General features: G+C 51.2%; 4 protein-coding genes across 4 annotated transcripts; 2 read left to right on the top strand and 2 right to left on the bottom strand.

Annotated features, from left to right (window-relative positions):
• Positions 1 to 257: 257 nt before the first annotated feature.
• On the bottom strand, positions 258 to 1,600 carry SPS19 (Peroxisomal 2,4-dienoyl-CoA reductase SPS19; the record flags this gene model as incomplete). Its single annotated transcript, XM_014690612.1, has 4 exons — positions 258 to 837; positions 957 to 1,021; positions 1,203 to 1,396; positions 1,546 to 1,600. The coding sequence occupies 4 exons, from the start codon at positions 1,598 to 1,600 to the stop codon at positions 258 to 260; spliced, it is 894 nt and encodes a 297-aa protein (XP_014546098.1).
• A 4,659-nt stretch (positions 1,601 to 6,259) lies between these two features.
• G6M90_00g102480 (uncharacterized protein) lies at positions 6,260 to 6,424 on the bottom strand (the record flags this gene model as incomplete). Its single annotated transcript, XM_066131600.1, has 1 exon — positions 6,260 to 6,424. One exon carries the CDS (start codon positions 6,422 to 6,424, stop codon positions 6,260 to 6,262), a length of 165 nt encoding a protein of 54 aa, XP_065987752.1.
• Positions 6,425 to 13,783: 7,359 nt separating this feature from the next.
• On the top strand, positions 13,784 to 17,911 carry wis4 (MAP kinase kinase kinase wis4; the record flags this gene model as incomplete). Its single annotated transcript, XM_014690613.1, has 2 exons — positions 13,784 to 17,300; positions 17,370 to 17,911. The coding sequence occupies 2 exons, from the start codon at positions 13,784 to 13,786 to the stop codon at positions 17,909 to 17,911; spliced, it is 4,059 nt and encodes a 1,352-aa protein (XP_014546099.1).
• A 944-nt stretch (positions 17,912 to 18,855) lies between these two features.
• On the top strand, positions 18,856 to 19,489 carry CDA (Cytidine deaminase; the record flags this gene model as incomplete). Its single annotated transcript, XM_014690614.2, has 3 exons — positions 18,856 to 19,217; positions 19,282 to 19,369; positions 19,448 to 19,489. 3 exons carry the CDS (start codon positions 18,856 to 18,858, stop codon positions 19,487 to 19,489), a joined length of 492 nt encoding a protein of 163 aa, XP_014546100.2.
• Between the last annotated feature and the right edge of the window lie 721 nt (positions 19,490 to 20,210).

Genomic DNA, 20,210 nt, shown 5'->3' with positions numbered 1-20,210 from the left:
CATCGGGGCTCTGGTCGGCGGACAAACAGGTTGACCTTTTATCCGGCCAAAAAAAAAAAAAACATAGCTCTCCACAAACTCCATCGTTGACATTCCTGTCGGATTTTAATCATTGGTGAAGCATGCACTACTGTTCTTGCGTCTCCCAACGTCTCGCACATTTGGGTTGAAACGAAACATATCGCGTAGCTGGCGAAAGCTTGATTATAATACTAGCTCCTTTCTTCGACTATAACAGGACCCATAGCACGGCTAATTTACAGCTTCACCTTGGGCTCCTCACCGTCTGCGAGTAAGAAATCAGGGTACTTCACATCCTCTCCGCCCATGGCAAGTGAGCCCTGTCTTCTCCACGAACCACCGTCAACGACCAACACGTGTCCGTTAACGTGAGAGCCAGCAGAGCTGAACAGGTACACCGTAGCATCATCAATATCCTTGACAGTTCCCAGACGACCAGTGGGGATAGCTCTAGCGCGGTGCTTGAGGGCAGCTGCATCACCTGTCAAAAGCCGGGCAGCGCCTTCAGTATCGGCAATGGCGCCGGGAGAGATGACGTTGCTCGTGACGCCGCGCGGACCGTATTCCAGAGCTACAGATGCCATGAGGGAGTCAACAGACGCCTTGGCAGCTGCGACGTGGCCCTGCATAGGCATGCCGGTGTAGTGGAAGGTGGCGGAGACGTAGATGATGCGTGCGTCGGGGCTTTTGAGGAGGTAGGGCATGGTGGACTTGATGGTGTTGAAGGTGCCGAGGACATCGATGTCCATGACGGCCTTGAACGCGTTGGGGCTCATGGCTTCCATGGAGACGAGGAAGTTGCCTGCTGCTCCGGCACTATTGATGTGTTAGATGAGCTTGTATACGTAAATTAGGGTGAAGAGCACAGCACACAACGGCTGTGGTGGGGGCTCTCCTGTGCCAGCCCCTTTATGTCAAAATGTAAATATACTCACATGACAAAGTCGATACCGCCTAGCTCCTTTGCACAGCGGGCAGCAGCCTCCTTCAGGCTCTCAACCTAAAGGCGAAGGTCAGCACGGGACTTCATCAGATACAAAGCTAGTTTAACCATCAGAAGTTCAAAGTAGAGCAGTGCAGCAAAAGCAATCCCCATCATGAATAACATCAAGAGTCAAGACGGCATGACACCTGCAGCGCAACAGAGGCCCTCTTGGAACATGTTGCCCACGCGTGCTTACCTTGCGGACATCGCATCCTCCGATGCCGATAACCTTTGCGCCGGGACGAACTGTTGCGATGTCCTTGGCAGCCTTTTCTGTCTTCTCCACGTTACGTCCAATAATGCAGGCGTCGGCACCCAAACGCACAAGCGCCCTCGTCTGCATACTGCAGATCGTGCCAGCACCACCCGTCACAAAGGCGACGCGACCCTCTGTTGCACAGATTCCCCGTTAGCAAAAGAACATGAGCAGAATTTTTCTTTGCTTGGACCAGAACAAGTCGTTCAAGGTTTAAACTCTAGTCGAAGACTTGGACAGCTCAATTGGTCGAGAGCAGCCAATAACGGGTTGAGGGACTCACTGAATAGGTCATCTCGCCAGATGGGGCTGAGATAATGCGACTCGGGGTAGGACATTGTATGTACGGAATAACGGCTATGCAAACGGCAGCAATTCGTGCGACGAGTGCGAGAGTTGTGATTTGTAGATGAGGTGACGGTGGCAGTGGCAGGTAACGTCTTTCCTGATGATTTGTTGCCGCCAGATGGCCCCTTTCCAAACCGCGGCGAGCTGCTCTGTTGAAGCTGTTGAAACGTTCTTGTCGCCTTCCAAGTGACGATTGCGATTCAGTAAGCAGGAAAATATAATTTCTGCAGAGCGCCGTATTTATGTACCGTATGTTTCCAACCCAAGCAACGGAAATTTGCAATTTGGAGTTTGGCCGCTGGATGCGAATGCGATGAGCCTCGGCCCGGTCGTTGCGAGGGTGCGGGGACAATTTTCCTGGGGGAGGAGTTGTGGCCAGCCCATTCCTATTGGTTGCCATGGACGTCGGAGTGATTGGAGCACTCTGCCATATCAACGGCAGACATTTGCATTCTGCCACTGTGGATTGTTTAAATGCGGGAGGACCAACATTTGAAGGTTTGTACGGAGTACTCGGTGCGCCAGCCAGTATTCATTCGAGCTTTGCAAATGGAAGGTGCGATTGAGCAAGCGCTGTTCTAGCTCCGTGGTCCGGGGAAGGAGCACTTGAGTGGTTTTGCGCCGCAAATGCTCTCTGGAGTCCTCCAAGTGCCCAAGGAACACCAGGAGTCGTGTCGTCTCTTCCAATTGTAATCCACAAGCGCACCTGTCGAGTTGGACAGAGGCGGGGGTATCGTGTAATCACTGCCGGACGCGGCCCGACGGCTTGACCAAGAGAGCGGAGCACCGAGTAACGGCAAGCTCAAGCTAAGCACAGCCCAATTGTCACCACCGTCGGTACTGACTGCGTCGTGAGCCACAGTGATCGTCCTTCGTTGTCGCCCTTTAAACGGTCCGTGAGCGTCGTCGTAAGCCACCCGCACAGGCACAGGCAAATACACCGGGATCTATGATTTCCAAGAATGCCACGAGCAGGACACCAGGCCGAGAAGAGTGTTTGCTCTGCGACATACCGCCACAGGCATGACACGATCGTCTTGGACGTGTCAAAGATGGGTATAATCGCATGCGTCGGGGGCGAGGCAAAGAGTATTGGACCTGACCGCATACCTGGCGATCGCGACGCTACACTATAGGATAATGCAGTGTTGTCGTATGGCGGTGGTTCTTCGTATCGTGGACAGCTAAATATACTCTGCCACAGATGTACTCAAACCAAGACTGGGACGGGCTTTGATAAAGAGAAATGCACTACTACCAGGAACGTACCCCACTTTTGGTGGTGCAGTTGGCAGGTGCCATTGATGTCTTTCATCGCTGACATTGGCCATCGTGAGTCGTGCATATCTTTTGGTTTCCTTTTCTTCTTTTTAACGTTTTGGGCAGACGTACCGTTTGCGCATTACATTTCCCAATGGGACTTTCCGCTGTCGGCGTTCGGAGCCTCTCTTCACTTGATGAGGGAACAGACCTCACGCTATGTCCAAGTTCAGGACACAGACATCCTAGCGTGATACCATATCGCTTCCGAGTTCTGGAGAGAAGCAGTGTACGAGCCAATCGCCCTATTACACATCAATGATGCTCAACAATTATTAGTGGTGGCCTGGAATTGCCCGGCTGTGAAGGCCAAGCTTTCAAACCACGGACCATTGCAACATTATACAGCGCACGGCCATTGTCTGTCCCAGAGCCATCTCCTCCAGGCTCAGTTCCGTAACTCGACCCGGGGTTTGGACAACTGGCAACATTGAAGTAACAACCACCCCCGGGGTTGACTTTGTCGCGACATGACTCCTGGACAGCAAAACGGCCAACCACTTAGCGTACTTGGTACGGGTAATAGTAGCGATTCAGGCTGCCTGAGGGTTCATTTGTCCGCACCACCGAGAAGCAGAAATAGAAACAGCCCTTGGCCATGTCAGCCATGCAATGTCGGCCATCAGACCCTTACGACGTTCTCGTTGGAGCAGTGCGGGATGATGCAATCAATTTCTTAGATTTTCGGCATTTGTCTAGTCTCCATGTACGTCATCCGCATGGCCCATGTGTTTTAGTTATACGACCTGGTCTATCCCTGAAGGCTGACGCACTGTGGCCGGCATCCCCAAGGCAAAATAGCATATTAACCTTCGGATGCAAGACAACCAGACATCATATGATCCGCCCTGCTGGCACACAGGCACCTGCATTCACTGGTTGATGAAAGCTTGCTGGTCAAGCTTGGTTGACGCTCGGATCAAGGCACGTCGCAAGAGTGTTGGAAACCGTGCCTCCTCAAACCTATCACATCACAAGAGCTCAAGCTAGTTTCGACAAACACGTGAGGTATGTATTTGCGTCTGGAGTGCCAAGCGCTGGCATAAATTGGGGCACGTCGGGTTTTTCGGCCAGAGTAATTCGATACAAATTAACGGCTTATCAGGGTAATTTGCCGCTGGAGAGCAGATCTGCACAGCGTAGGGGTCCGCCATCACCGGCATATCACGAGCAGATGCAGCAGCTGGATACCTGGTTAGTTTGTGAGCCTAAAGTTCCTACTGCGACCTCTTCCAGACGCATCTCACGCTGATCCGCAAGTTTCACTTGTTTACAGTTATTACGCACGATGACTATTGCGGTAATCCCCGTTTTGTCAACCAGGCTCCTGGTTCAGGGCACGATCAAGCTATGAAACAGTGATTACAGTTCATTTCTCGTTCCCGACTCCTTCAACGGCCTTCAACAACATTCGTGCCAGCCACCACTAATAATACAGTGGCAGTAGTGCTCCAAAAGACGCTCGGCAATATATAGGTGATACTCGAGATCCGCACGGTTACAGACGAGACAAGCCCTCCCTGGTACGGCTACTAACATTCGACATGATGGGATTGGCCATGCGTCTCCGCCAAAGTTTAAAGATGCGTCGTCTGGTCAGGTGTGCGTGAAATTCCCGTAACGGCGCGACATTCCACCTCACCTTGGCAAAATTTCCCGGTTACATGTACCACCACCAACACGCAACCCTTGGGCGACGTACATGCGTATAACTTGCGTCGCCTAGTTTGCTTCCTACTAGACTGACGCAAAATGATGGTATGACGACGCATGTTTTCGGCAGTGTCTCGCGTGGGCCAAGACTACATGTATCCATCCCCCTGCCCTCACGTGGAGAACAAGGGTTTCCCAGTTGCCATGTCGCATGCTTGATTAAGCGGTCAGCATATGCCAAGAAATGCAAACCGAAAAAAGAGAGAAGCAGCCTCCCTAAGCCACGCAACTCGAGTCTTCAACCCCGGCAGTCTTGAAGAACCGCAACCACGATTCGGCAATGCGTACGGGGTAGAGCACATGGGGTAGTGCAAGTCAACCTCTTCCTCTTCGTTTCCGGCGGCCGTCGGGGCCGCTTAAGGCTCGTCAGGACTCGTCGGCAAAAATCAACCCGCCCCAAATTCTGACTCGTTTGGTCCCTTCATGATAACGCTCGTGATGGAACTCAACGTATGTGTAGTAGTACGTAGCAGTAGTATTACAGGGCGCTTTCTTTAGCACTCCGTAAATTATGACTGATGCTGGGCTGGCCCACACGCGCCCGTGAATATGGGGTAGAAAAGCAACCCAAGTACCAAGGTACCTAACCCGGCGTCTCGCTCATGGAGACTTGGCGTGGCCCCAGGGACCGTGCCCCGGACCGTCTCGCAACATTGAGGTCTCGCGCCGCTTGCGGTTGGTCGGTGTTGAAACCGACGGGACGCCATACTCCACCTCTTTTCTTGCCGTCTAGTCTTCGCCCGTCGGCCATGTTAACTGCTTTGAGTATGTGTATCCTGGGGATATTTTTGAATGGCCGCAGGTCCGGCGTAGTTGTGCCACGGCACAGAGTACAGATGGGATCAAAATCGTAATTTGGGCAATCTAGGACGTTGGATCGGGTGCAAAACTCGGCGCAGAAATAACCTTCATGATGCCAACCGTTTGGCGCGTCAAGACAAAGCTGTCACGTTTCGGCCTTGCGCTTTGGTCCGAGAGCACGAGGTCAATGAGTAGGCTGCGTCATGCGCGTCGGAGTAAAAAAGAACACACGCTTTCCGGCACAGAATTACTAGTATGCTACCTAATGCCTGGCTGCCTTTCCCAAACTCCATCAAAACTTCATATGCTTGCTAGTGTAAAAACTCAAATGCCAATAAAAATGAATCTCATGCTGGTGCTCGCATGTAAAATGATGTTACAATATGCCCTGTTGTTGTGTTCTGTTGGTTTCCGCTCTCAAATACTGCCATGAAATTTTGCTGTCTTCTTCTTTCTTTCTTTTTTTTTGTGGTCATGTGTTTTGCTTGCTTTGGTCGAGATCGTTTGCCGGGCTGTGGTATCATGATGCAAAGTGTAGCTCGTGGGCAAACCCGTGCGCCGCGGTGCCGTGTGTGCTCGATGCATCAGCAAAGACAAGAAGAGTTGTGGTTGCCCGAAGGCTGTCCCAACCCAAACCAATGCGGTATCAACACTTCTTCGTCCTTTGTTGTACATGTCGTATGATGAAGCAAATGTTGGGTATGGTTCCTCTCAGGGTTTGGGCTCTAGGACACGTGGTTGGATCATCTTGAGCCCACGTCAGACGATTGTTTGAACACCATGTATAATGGCCCCCAGGACGCAATCCATGCTGCTCATCCGCAACACAGCGGGCAGCTCTCAGGGATGACAATGAATCGTTCATGAGGCCCCATGGGGCACGAGCGGTCCTTGCTCCCATCAGTCGAGGTGCTGCAGAAGTGGGCACCGGGATCTGTGCAAGACGTATAGATGTAATAGTTCTTGGTAAAGTTGCACATGGTGAGGAATTGGTCTGGAAGGATAAGGAATTGGAAAATGGCGTTGCCTTCTCATGTGCCCATGCGAGTGGTGTTGAACCAGTGCGAGAGGAATCGGGGTGAGTGACTGAGGAGGTGCAGCGTCCGTTATATAATGGGAAAATTCGACGATCAATCGAGGCAACGGCCAACCAAGTCCGACCAGACCAGAGAAGGTGGATCAAGAAGCTTGTATGTATATATCGACTTGGTAAGATGCCCGCTGATATTATAGCAGGCTCTGCTATGATGGTCGTCCAGCAAGAACCTGCCACCTGGCCGAGAAGTATGCAAGCTTGTGGTGGGGCGAGTAGGGAAGATGGGAGGGTTAAAAACGGAGATTTCTATTGCGGAGGGCAAGACAAGCTTGGATGAGAGGAGCGGGTGCGCGGATGTTATATCATAAAACCCTGTGGGCTATATAGCATGGGGGGAAAGAGAAAGGATGATGGATGGATGTTGTGGTGACAGCCACTTTGGTTAGCGGAAAGGGCATCCGGGGGGCCATAAGACAGGGGATTTGCTTTTGAGACGCTTCTATGCCATGTCTGAGAATGATAATGTGGCAGTTCTGGCCGCACGGAGGGGCGTGTAGGTGTCGGTAAGGATGAAGAAGCAAAAATAAAAAAAATTAAAAAAAATTAAGGGTGGTAATGTCCTCCTGGGGGGAAAGAAGTACCTGGAGGAATAAAACAACACGGCCGGTCATGGACCGCCTCGTCCCGCTCTTTTGGTGGGACACAAACTCTTTGCTCCCGGGAGGGTGAGAGATGGACAAGCACCTGCCTACCTACCTACTTAGGTAGGTAGGTGGAACATGTACCTATCTAAGCACAATAATAGGTCTGGTTGCCAATTTCAAAAGACTGTGCTGTACTCGGAACGCTGACGTCGTAAATGGTCCAGACAGCAAACTTGACTGCAGAGGACAGGGAGGGCGCTTTGGTTGCGGTACTACGCATACGTCGTATACTCCGTACATGAGAAGGTACTCGGTAACGACTGCCATAACCTCTCTGGCTGTGCTCACCAGCTCCTATGTACATACGTACATATGCTTTGCCTCAATGTCCAATCAGGCGTCATGGCTATCCTCCGTAAAAGATGGAGTGCATGCCTGCAAGCCACCCCGTCCTCCACACAGCAATTTGTACGGAGCACGGTGTAGTACTCCGTACTGCCGTTCGACTGGGTGATGGTAGTCGGCGATCATGCTGCCAGGGCTAACGCCAACCGGTGGGTGTCAAAGCAAAAGTAACTTGACCCTTGCGGAAGAGTTGTGGGAGCATGGGCGTGTCGGCGTGTCGGCGTGTGGTGAGTGTGATGAATTGAGCGAATCGAGTGGCCAGCTTCTGCCAAGTTCACTTGACCGGGCGTAGCTCTTTTGTGGACAGCTCATTCGCAGGCGGCAGGGAGAGAACATCACCATCTCCTGGCTCAATGTCGTGCGTGAGCGGGACATTTGTGGGCAGCGCAAAGAGGCTCAACGGCGGTGCGACAATCCCTGGCTTGCCATGTCCGCCAAACGCAGGGACGTGTGTTGTATGTACTAGTATAAGTGTGCATATTACATGCAGAGCTCGGGAGTAGGCACGACGACCAAGTCTAATCAATCGTCGCGGTGCTGCCTCCGTGAACAGTGCTCAGGCGTCCGCATAGACGATGACACATGTGCAAGCTTGTGCGCCACAGAGCCTTACCACTCACCCACGAGTCTGTGGTGGCCATGACCTCAAGTAGTACACTACTTAATTACTGAAGTACCCAGAGCAGACAAAATCAAACTGCCTGGCCCGGGTGTCCTCTTGGCCCTTGTTCCCTGTTGCTTTCAGTCCCATCATCTTCCGTGTCGTCAAGGATTTCGAGAGAACAAGGCATAATCTAGCATCCCTTACTATCGTATGTAATATTATATCAAAATTGATGTATGGAGTCTGGTACTCTGTAATATGAACGGAGTACATGCTCTCACAAAGTACAGCCGCTGGTGCTAGGAGGCGCCACTTAGCCATCATCGACGACATGGGTCAACGTCAAATGCACGCACGGATGCAGCAAGTGCTACGCGCATGCCCTGGTAAAGACTTGAGACGCACACACGCACCAGCCTCATTACGATCGAGACTCAACAGGGGACAACCGCCACCACGATCTCAGACACATCAGGGCCACATTGTATGTACAACTATCACCACAATGTCGGTCCGAAGTGGGATTTTGGAACCGACTGTGTGACAAGGAGCGGCCCGGTAGACAGAACTTCTGCAATTTATCGCATCACCATGGGATGATTGCTTCTTCGGAGGCGTAGCAAAGCTCTGTTGGTAAACTCTAAACTAAACAGCACCTCTTTGCCCGGTGTCAAAGAACATGCATGCCAAGGTGAATGTGCTTGTTTGATGTTGGGGAGCCGAGTCCTTGCGAAGAACATTGAATGCCAGGGCCCTTCCCGACACCCCCAAAGGTGACTAATGACACTTGCTTGGTCCATGTCATCTTGGCTTTGACAAGCGAGACGCTAACAGGCGCCCGTCGTCGGAGTGTACTCCGTAGCACGCCACAACTTATTCGACAATGGCTTGAGGCTCCAACTCGTTACTGAGTAGTTACTTCGCAAGGGGTTCATTTTACAACGACTGGTGGAAACCGACATCGATCAAAGGCCAGAGTTGGAATAGTAATTCGAGTTGAGAGAGAGGCGGTCGGAAATCGTCCGTGCTCCCCGGTGAAGTTATAGTGTCAATCTGGTATGTACCACCAAGATTGAACCCACTAGGCAGGAGGTAGCCGCGATGGGCCCAGATGTCCCCGTAGCATCCTTTGATCTAGTATAAGGCGCGGCCCAGAAATGGAAACAACCACCGACTGGACTACGAGTGGGAAGGGGCTGGGCAGAAGAAGCACTTGAGGGGCGGTGGTCGGCTTCAACGTCCAACTTTAAGCACAACTACACCCTAAGCACCGTGCCTTGCCTCCGTCAATAAACAATTACTCCAATATCACGGAACCGGAAGCAGACAAAATAAGGTGTAGACGGCACAGATGCAAGACCTGATGCAAGACCTGATGTTGCGGCCGCGAAACGCGAAACACATCTCCAATCGCAAACACGACCAATCGAAGGTCCTTGTAAAGTACAACGCTACTTGTATGTACTAGTAGCTCTGCTCCATACTCAAGTACGCTTCAATGTTGCCTTACTGCCGCGATGCTATTGCAGCATACTAGTCAAGTACTAGGATCCCCTCAAGGATAGAGCCGGTCAATGGGCCATCTGATGCAGCTACTCCGTACTGCACCGCTCCCTTCGCCTCGTGTGCGGACCTGCCATCCAAACCACCTCCAAGCATCAGACCACACAGACAGACTTTACGGAGTACAGCCCCAGCCTTGAAGATCAGGGGCAAATAATTCGTTGAAGAACATGCACAGTGCATTGCAACTCGCCTGGGCCCTAGAGATCATCAACGAGACGAAAACATCAGTTGCTAATATGGAGATGCCTTCATCTAGCTAGCAAGACATTGCACTAGAGCGCCCCAGTCAACCTATATTTCAACCCCGGTATGCCCTCTGTCCTCATTCGTATACTTGTGCGCATACATACAATTAACAATGGACAATCTAGACCAAACGGACGAAGGATGAAGTTGATCGCGTCAAGTCATCTTCCCCCTGGGCCCTGGCTCTGCAAAATCTCCCCCAAACCGCCAAAAGTAATTGTGATTTCTCGGTCGACGATAACAGTACTAGTACTAAATGAATACCGACCCGAGGGCTCTGTGCGAATTTTAAGAGATCGATAGGTTACGGAGCACACCCGACGTCAATCGATTCTCTTCATGCCATCCAGTCCATGAAAGAGGTCCAAGCGCACCCCTCGAGACCAGGATGCCAGACACTGCGCCAAATCCTCGGGTTCAAAATGCTTGGTCGCCGTATGTGATTGTCGCAATCGCGGCCGCATCTGCGGGATTTCTTCTTTCTTTTCTCGGTCCCTCTGTCTCGCATTTTAGTCGCGGGCCGTTAGAGCCAATGCTAGCTCATACATACATTGTACATGGTGGCTACACATCAGTCATTTCTCAGTTTCCTTTCATGTCTGACCAGGTGGCAGATTAGACAGACACGGGGAGCCTGTGTCTGTGATGCGGCTTAAACTCCACCTGTGCATACCACTTCCCTTCTGGGGAAAGCTTTTCGTGCTGTTTGTTCATATGTCACATTGACCTTATGTAAAGAGGTATTGGGATGACAATGCCGTCTCGGGGACGACACCTTACGCTCAAGGCGTATCATGTCGCGAAACTGTGAAGACCTCCTTCTAGACCAAGAACAGGCTCTTCAAGGTGGTCGTCACATCGCCACCAACGTCAATGCCCAAGCATGAGTGTCTCCCACGACCATTGCGGCAGTATGTATTTGAATTTGCGGCCACTGTCTTCACCCCCATGGTAGAGAAACCGAACTTCACTATAAAGGAGGCCCTCCCCGGGAGCATCATAACGAATACTATCGGTACGGAGTACGTATGTTGTGACCAGCCACCGGAGTCAGTTTCGTGTAAGACTTCTCGATCGGGCGACATGCAGCTTACCCCAGACCTTTCACGACAATCATTACTTGTTCGAGTCATCATGTCGGTTTGGTTTATGCCATGGGTGATAAACAGTCTGCTACAAACGGTCCGTGGGGGTCGTTTTGCATCATATCTTCGAAAAATTAAATCTACAACTGGCTTACATCTATCTGTTTGGATGCACAGCTCAGTCTCGATTCATACCATGGCAAGTACAAAAGGTCCTAGTTTCAGCCTGAAAAGCACACCATTCCGCGCACAGATTCTTCGTCTTAGACTTGAAGGTATTCCGGAAACAGCCCTCATCTACCTTAACCTTCAAGGGACCAAATGATAGATTATTGCAGCAGGTCCTTGTGCACCACAAGACTGGAGAAGAAGTACTTACAATCGGCCACAACTAACCATTGATTCATTACCATTTCGAAAACTACCAGGTACGGAAAGCCGCTAAAAATCAAGACTAGAGGTGATATTGCGCAGGCACCATTGGTCTGGTAATACTGGCCTTATCAACTCCCGGCTCGTTCGGACTTCACGCATGAAGGACATGCCGGATCGGCTCGCTACCCAGCCTTGCAGTATGGTAGGGTTCCAGGATGTGAAGCACGATGCACCAGCATTTAGTATCCCTGATGCGGAGGTGTCGGACAGCAAATGTCACTGTAGCAATGTGATAGAGTAGTCAACCCCAGCACTGGCGCAGTCTGTGCCAGGGATCTGGCATCTCATTCCAGTCGACACGAGGCAAGTCAAAAATGAATGACGGCATTGGGATTGCGCATACTCCGTACCTCTGATATCATCACACGCTTGACAACCTTGCTATTACTACCTTTCCAGTAGCCTACCAAAGTCTTGCAGGTTTGGTCCTCTTACCTTGATAGTACTCCTTGCAAGTCCTATCAAATGCAGCCGTTTGCAAAGTATAGTGGTACCGGGCAGTATTGCAAGGATGCTTCTTTCCCACAGCCAAGGAACTGTTAAACCTTGGTGTCCATACCACTCTGTACAACACGTTCCCCCCCTTCTCGTAAAGGCATGGCGAAATATTGAGCTTCGGTATAGGACCAATGAGATTCGACCTTTGGAAACAAGTCCGCATAGTATGAACAAGCCGAACTTTCTCCTTGTAACTATTGAGGGCAGGGGAATAGACCATCCGGAATGAACGTGTATGTATATGGAATCGGGGCTCCTTGAGCGGAGAGGTTTGGGATTGTTGGTGCTAGTTGATACCTTAATAACCACCATTCCGTCCTTTAAACTGCACTCTGAGCATAACCTGGTAGTTTCGTTACCCACCCCGGGATGTCATCCGATGAATGAAAATGAGAGCAGGGGCTGTGCCACAAGACTTTCTCATGGGCCTACTCAACACGCTCTTGCGGCATTTCAAGGATCCAGCAGGCTTGCACAAAGGATTTGGATATTGTCTTCGTAAGCGGAAGGGCTTATAGTCCCGAATCGAAATGGGCGCATGGAAAACAGACTATCGGGGGTCGATATAAGTAGTAACATACGTACTATTCTGTAGACGATGTAAATTGGGTATTATGTAGATTAGTACATGGTCGTCTGCGTCTCTCTCGCCTCCCCCGAATATTGAAGATCTTATGTATGTATGTATGTATGTACAACATACATATATCCCCCGGCGTCAGCAAGCCAGCAGTCCGATGGACAAATATCACCCTGCCTGCTTTTGTGGCTGGCTGGTTGTGCAATAATCTGCAGGCCTGAACAGTCAAAGCGTAACGCCCCGAGTTTCATGAACAAGCTGGCTCTTCTCCACTGCGGGCCGAAGAGATGGAGTTCTGCTCGGATCTGGGTCTGCATGATTGATTAATACTGGAGCCTTTGTTGGTTGCGTCGTTTGGCGGCGCCATCTGTAATAATTGTCGGTGTTGGTTGCGCTGAAGCAGCACGAGACATGATAGGTCTCAGTGGACTGTCCGACATGGGTAACATACCTAGATACATACATAATAATATCAGCCAAGTATTCGCACGTTTCCCAACAGTATGCGCGGTAAACTAAGAAAACATCAACGCTTTGACGGCGAATCAGATGCGGTGTCATATTACTCTCTGGTGTTTGGCCACCACCATGCTCTCTGTCTTATTACCTTGGGGCGTATGGCTGACTAGTGAGGGACTGCAACCACAAAAAACTTATCATGTTAGAATTTTATTTCATCGAGTATGCTGCTCCCGTGAATCAAAAAAAGGCCAAACGCAATTACTCGGCACAATACAAGGCATGGTTGATGACGAGCGGACCATGCAAGTAAACAGGAAAACGTCGCCCAGTTGAACATTAAAGGGGGAAATTTAACTGTCCATCAGCCACACTCGCAGTAGGAGCGCCACACTTTGCCATTCGCACCAGCCAATCAGAATGCGGTTAGACCTCCAGGTGCCACCACTGTCCTTAAGCTTGCCACTTTGCGTGTCGCGCGGTCCATCACGATGTGTTGGGACGACAGCTCTAGGGGCGAGGAAGATGGGATAAGCAACCCATCCAACAACAGCTCTTGCAATATCACCAACCCGAACCATCCACGTACACCAGTTGTGGCCGACGCAATTCCATCAACAGCGACACTTACATATGCTGCGTTTTGACTACCGCCCGTGATTGACTGTTGTCCATCGGGCTCGAGCCCCTCCTTTTAGGTGTTGAGCAGGGTGTTCTGTTTGAGCCCGAGGGGCTCCTCCTAAAGCACCAGACTGCTCCTGAGGCACTCGAGGTCGCCATCATGTCGGACCCGTCTCCTCGGGCTGTCCGCTTTTCTGGCGGCGAGGATGAGCTGCAGCAGGAGAGACCCAAGCCACGAAGACCGTCGGTAGTCGTCAGCCCTGATGCTGTCAACTCGTCACCCGGGTCCGAGGACGAACCGAACGCTATAGAGGGGCACAGCGAAATCAACGACTTGAACCGATATGTTGACGCCCCCACGCATGCCAGTTCTCTTGCGTCGATACCCGCCAAGACTGTTGTCAATGGTGTTGGTGTTGGCTCGAAGACGCAGTGGAACAATGTAAGCGATGACGGCACTCCGTATGCCAATGGTGGCCGACCACAGCGACCGCTTGCCCCAGCCAGAACTCCGTCCAATACATACAACCCGGCCACATCTCGAAAACCGCGGCCATCGCAGCAGACCCAGCCGTTCGTCGAGTCCATGCGGTCGTCGTCCAAGACCCGGACCAGGCAGAGCGAGAGTAGATTTCGAGCACAAGAACGAGCCTATATCCAGAAGCTTCGGCATGATGCCGCCTCTGGAGAATATTTTTCATCATACCAAGGAATGAACGGGAACGACTCCGACTCCGAGGGCGAGACACCGAATTCCGAAGGACCATATGATATCGGCCCCGATCAAGAAACCAACATGTTTTACGGCAGCGATAACTTGCTACCAACCGAGGAGGACATGAATGACCCGAACAACAGGGATAGGCTTGAGTGGTACGCCATGCTCGAGGCCGTCTTGACTGGCGACGTTGTTCGTCAAGAAAAGAAGCGGCTTATTGGTACTTCAGACCAACAGGCCAGTAAAACGGCCCACAGGTCAGAACTGTGGCTCGGAGTTCGGGCCAAATGTTGCGGCAGACAGCTTCCAGTCCAGAAACGCATGGTCGAAGAGGCTCGGAGCACGGTTGATCGACTCTTGGACGACATCGTCAATTTTGAGGTCAAGGGCGAGAGTGTGGCTGGGAAACCACCTTACGAGCAGGTCCAGGATATTGTGAAGAAGATCGAGAAGTGCGAGAGTCATTATCCCTCATGGCAATCCCTGGCAGCGGAACACAAAACGGCTGCCTCGCCTCAATTCCATGAGGCCTATGAGGCCATCTTTTCCTGGTACAACACGAACAAGATGATCAATACGGAACTGTCCATTTTGAAGAAGTGGGTTGGAAATGAAGAACTAGACTTTTCTCGCACCAAACAAAGGTCACCTGCTGTGGACGGCATCACGAATGATGAGACGTCTTTCCTCGATAGATTGATGAAAGAGGATGGCCTGCAATCCCTCTACGACGACGATGAGCGAACTCCCCAGAAGGGTATGCTCTGGCCTATTTCTTCCATCATTAGCAAAGCCAAAGAGACGCTTATTCGCAACTCTGCGCCCTTCCGAAAACGTCACCTACCGCCATATCTAGAGGAACTGTTGACCCTCATCAGTTTCCCGTCTCGGCTCATTGAGGAAATCACGAAGACACGTCTCGAATACGCTAAGAGAGTTAAAGAGGCCGCTCAGCAGAATCCAATGATGCAAGAACAGATGATTTCACAGTTCCAACTTCTCCTCAAGTTTGCCATTAGAATCAAGCAGGAGTATCTTTCTATTGAAAGCCCCGAACCCGGCTGGGACCTACCACCGTGTATCGATGAGTCATTCGATCAGGTTGTGTTGGAAGCGCTCAAGTACTATTTCAAGATGTTGAATTGGAAACTAAGCGGAAACAAGAATTCGTTCAAAGAAGCAGAGTTACTGTTTCAAGAATGGGACTTTGCCAACTACATTGGAAGTCACTTACAGGGTGGCCAAATCGAGGTAGCAGAGCAATTCAGCTCCCTAACATTCAAGGCGCTGAACCGTTTGAGTGAAACGTTTGAAAAGGAGCTGCAGGTAAAACCCAAAGAAAGCGCCACCGATATGAGCAAGCGATACAAGGCCTGTCTCGATTCCGTACGTATTCGCCAACGGATGCTGCAAAGATTCGGTAGAATGCTTAGCGACAATTATGAGCATTCTTCTGATTTCAGCATTTGCTTTCCGCCAGAGACTATGCAAAAGTTTTACGATCAACTAGTAGCGTCCGGCCACTTCCTTCTACAAACCGGGGTGTATGAAAAGCAAGAAAAATATATTATTGCATCTCCGGAGCTTCACGGCAAGTTGGACGACATGCAAGCAATGATGGCTGTGACCTCGATAGATCGGTTTCCAGACCTGGGCGAGCAATATCTCCTCATCCTGCGACCAGAAGGCAGTTTCCACTGGTTTGGAGAAAAAGTCGATGTGCCTCTACGAGAACAGAATATCGATCTGAAACGGGGTCAGGCTCGGTTGTGCGCAACAGGGTCTCAGGCACTACCGGAAGCAAGAAAGGCCTTCCTTGACGCAGTGGATATGCACCTGGATCTACGCCAGGAGTCTAGGTCCAATATTCACAAAGTCAACGTGAGACTTGTGGAGATTCGGCGGGTGGCCTACAAGCTGTCCAGCACGTTCATGGACAGTGTCGAGGTGATCCGCAAACAGGCTGAAGGGAAGGATTGCCAGGAACTGATTCAAACATGCTTTGTCTTTGCTACTGAGTTCGGCCAACGGTCACTACTCTACATGGACCACAATAGACGGCAGATGAACAATTTGAAACTCACCAAGCTTGCTCTTGATTGGGTGAGCTTCATCTGTGACGACTGCGTTGCTTCAGATCGAAAGACGTTTAGATGGGCCGTGCTGGCTCTGGAATTTGCCATGGGCATGACCAGGGGAAAGCATATTCTTACACTTGGCGATGAGGAGTATGAGAGGCTCAGAAGAAAGGTAGGTGGCTGCATGTCACTCTTGATCTCCCATTTCGACATCATGGGTGCCAGATCCAACCTGGCAGCGCAAGCAGAAAAGGAACGGATGGAAGCTCTTTTGGGGCAGTTCAGGAAACTGGACAAGAACAGAATGCTCGACGATGAGGAGGCCTCGCGCTGCACCACAGAGCAGCGGTTGATGCGATTGGATGTTGTGGATGAGCTGAGGCATGAGAAGGAAGGGGAGAGACGCGCACTGGGTCGTGTACTGGAGGCCAACAATGAAGCCGATCGATCGCTTGCCTATTTGTCCTCGTCAGCAACCAATGTCACGAAGAGGTGGCAGCAGGGACACTTTGTTGGTGGTGGCACTTTTGGCAACGTGTATGCGGCCATGGACCTGGACACTGGTCTGCTGATGGCTGTCAAAGAGATCAGACTGCAAGATCCAAAGCTGATTCCTACCATTGCCGAGCAAATCAGAGAGGAGATGGGTGTCTTGGAAGTATTGGACCATCCCAATATCGTGCAATACCACGGCATTGAAGTCCATCGAGACCGTGTGTACATCTTTATGGAATATTGCTCTGGAGGATCGCTAGCGAACCTGCTCGAGCATGGACGAATAGAGGATGAGCAAGTCATTACCTTTTACGCCCTGCAGCTTCTGGAGGGATTGGTGTATCTGCATGAAAGTGGCATTGCTCATCGAGACATCAAGCCAGAGAGTGCGTGTCTACCGTGTTTTAAGTTTCTTCATACGTATAACGTTTTGCGCTAACATTGTATGTCTGCAGACATCCTTCTCAACCATAATGGAATTATCAAGTATGTGGATTTTGGGGCTGCCAAGGTCATCGCCCGCCAAGGACGTACGCTGGCGGCGGATTTACATGCCACAAAACCCAACAAATCCATGACGGGCACTCCCATGTACATGTCTCCGGAAGTTATCAAAGGAGAGAACCCGGGACGAGCGGGCTCTGTGGACATCTGGTCGCTCGGCTGCGTCGTTTTGGAAATGGCCACTGGTCGACGGCCCTGGGCCAACCTGGATAACGAATGGGCCATCATGTACAACATTGCACAAGGTAACCCGCCGCAGCTTCCAACAGCTGACCAAGTCAGCCCTGCAGGGCTTGATTTTCTGTCCAAGTGCTTCATACGAAACCCAAAGGAACGGCCATCTGCCGTGGAGCTTCTTCAGCACGAATGGATCATGGCTGTTCGAAGCCAGGTGGTCGAACCAATGACCCCGAGCGACAGCAGCTCATCGGCGCAGATGACTCCGTTGACGGCGAGTTCTAGCAAAGGCAGTTACATGCCGGATGGATCGTGACGGCGATGGGACTTGTTGCTGCCTGAACTGATACATGACGTTGTAATACCTAGACGAACGATTCCGCTGTCCTTCTTTTCTTTTCGTCTTTTTCTTTCTTCTTTATTTGTATCCAAACCAAGGCTGGGGGAGGCATATTTACTATCATGACGACGCGGTTAAATGCAGTTTCTGGGTGTATATCTATGGCAGGGATAAGATGATTCAATTGTCTCTATCATGCCAAGTTGAAGCATGGCCGGGGAAACGGATCGGGCGGAATTTATGAGATACCATTTGACGTAATGGCGAGGCTTAGCTTGTATAGCATGAGGTCGATGCTGGCAGAGAAGTAATGAAAGCGGCAAGTTTTCGAGGCACTGATCTCCCTGGACGAACCATGAAGGCATGTACATGTACATGTATGTGATTAATACCTTGCAGACGTTCCATGGCGCATCCTAGCAACGACGACGTTTCTGCAGTTTAGCAACAACCGTGTCCCTTGTAGTTATTTACGTACATTCTGGGTAAAAGCGTCAGACAAAACTCGCGGCTCACATTCGGCAGTGTCACCGACAGCCTCGACAGCACGTTGCCCGAAACGGCTCTCTAACCGCCTACGGAGGACTTCTCCGAGCGCCACATCCAACGACCAAGATGCAGATTCCCCGCATGACAGCCAAAATGTGGGGGAGCTTCCTGGCAAACAGTCCATGTCCAGAAAGAGTAAGACACCAGACGGTACCGAGGACAGACCTCCACGAAGGCCATCTCACATCCTCGTTTTTATTCTTTCTCTCCTTCCCCTCTCTTCTTCTCCTTCTTTCTCCCTGGAGCTCCGTCTCCCACCTCTCTCAACAAATACACAGCTTCCATTGAAAATACTTTGGTCCCTTGTTTCCCCGCCGCGCCGGGAGGCCACGAAAAAAAAAAAGAAGGGAAGAAGATAAAAAGACAAAGCCATGTCCCGCGCGCCGCCGACCATCCACGCCTCCTCGTCAGCCGCCTCCATCGCAGCGACATGCGAAGCGCACGCCCTGACACCGGAGCAGTTCGCCGCGCTGCGCTCCCAGGCGTCCGCCGCCAAGGCCGCGGCCTACTGCCCCTACAGCAAGTTCCGGGTGGGCGCGGCGGTCCTGGGCGACGACGGCTCCGTCACCACGGGGGCCAACGTCGAGAACGCCTCGTACCCCGTGGGCACGTGTGCCGAGCGCGTGGCCCTCGGCAAGGCCGTCACCGACCGCGGCCTGAGGGCCTTCAAGGCCGTGGCTGTGGCGACCGACGTCGCTCCGCCCGCGAGCCCCTGCGGCATGTGTAGGCAGTTGTGAGTTTTGGCATGCCCTCGCGTGAGAAGGGGGTGGGCTTTGGGGCTAATCCTTGCTGGGGAGGGGCAGTATTCGCGAGTTTTGCAGGCTGGATATGCCCGTCATCATGTTTGACAAGGATGAGAATTATGTGGTTCTTACGCTGGAAGAGGTACGTCGTTTGCTTTGAAAGAAAGGGGGAAGGGGCGTCGTTGTGAGGATTGGTTTGACTGACGAGCCGGTTTGATAGTTGCTGCCGTTGTCTTTTGGGCCCGAGAAGCTGGGATTGTGATGGGCGTTTCAGGCTGGGAGTTGCGGAGTTGGGGTTGTGGAAGAGCGCTTTTTGGAGTTGGTGAAGTCGAGAATCGGCATTGGATGGGGGTTGTGGTCACGATTTCATGAGAGAAATACATTCACGGTAATGCACATTACAAACTTCATATTGAAACACTTCTATTATATAGGACTATCATGGCTATACTCCTATACATACCATTAGAAGGTGTAGTAGCTTGGGCCGCGGATATAGCTAATACAAGTACTACTATACCCACGACCTAAATTTGAGACTGTGTTTTTACTACTTTACACCCTATTCGTCGTACAGGCCGCATCAGCTGTTTGCGCCAAATGGACAAATTTCTACGTAGCACATAGTCACGGCTCAAGAACATGGCGCAGACCGATGACATCAATGTGTCATTTCCCTTGTCGACTCGGCAGCTGAACCACATCCACCTCCTCAACGCCATCTACATAGGTAGCAATCAATAACCAGGCTGTAGGAATATCGTCGGAATGTGTACCTATGGCGAGTCCATTCAGTAGAGTTTTCCCTTGAAATTGTTTCCAAGAGATGCACGAGGTCCTCGTTCCGAAAATAGAGCCCGCTCTATCTGCAAATCGACGTCTGCGCGCCGTATTTAACAACTATAGTCTCTTAAAACACCTGCGAGAGCTTCCCTTCTCGCATATTCTACATACATCATGAGTTCCCCCTCCATCTTCCTCCA

Source organism: Metarhizium brunneum, chromosome 6 (genome assembly GCF_013426205.1).
Source record: "Metarhizium brunneum chromosome 6, complete sequence".
Taxonomy (NCBI): domain Eukaryota; kingdom Fungi; phylum Ascomycota; class Sordariomycetes; order Hypocreales; family Clavicipitaceae; genus Metarhizium; species Metarhizium brunneum.
This window is presented reverse-complemented; position numbering and strand designations above follow the sequence as displayed.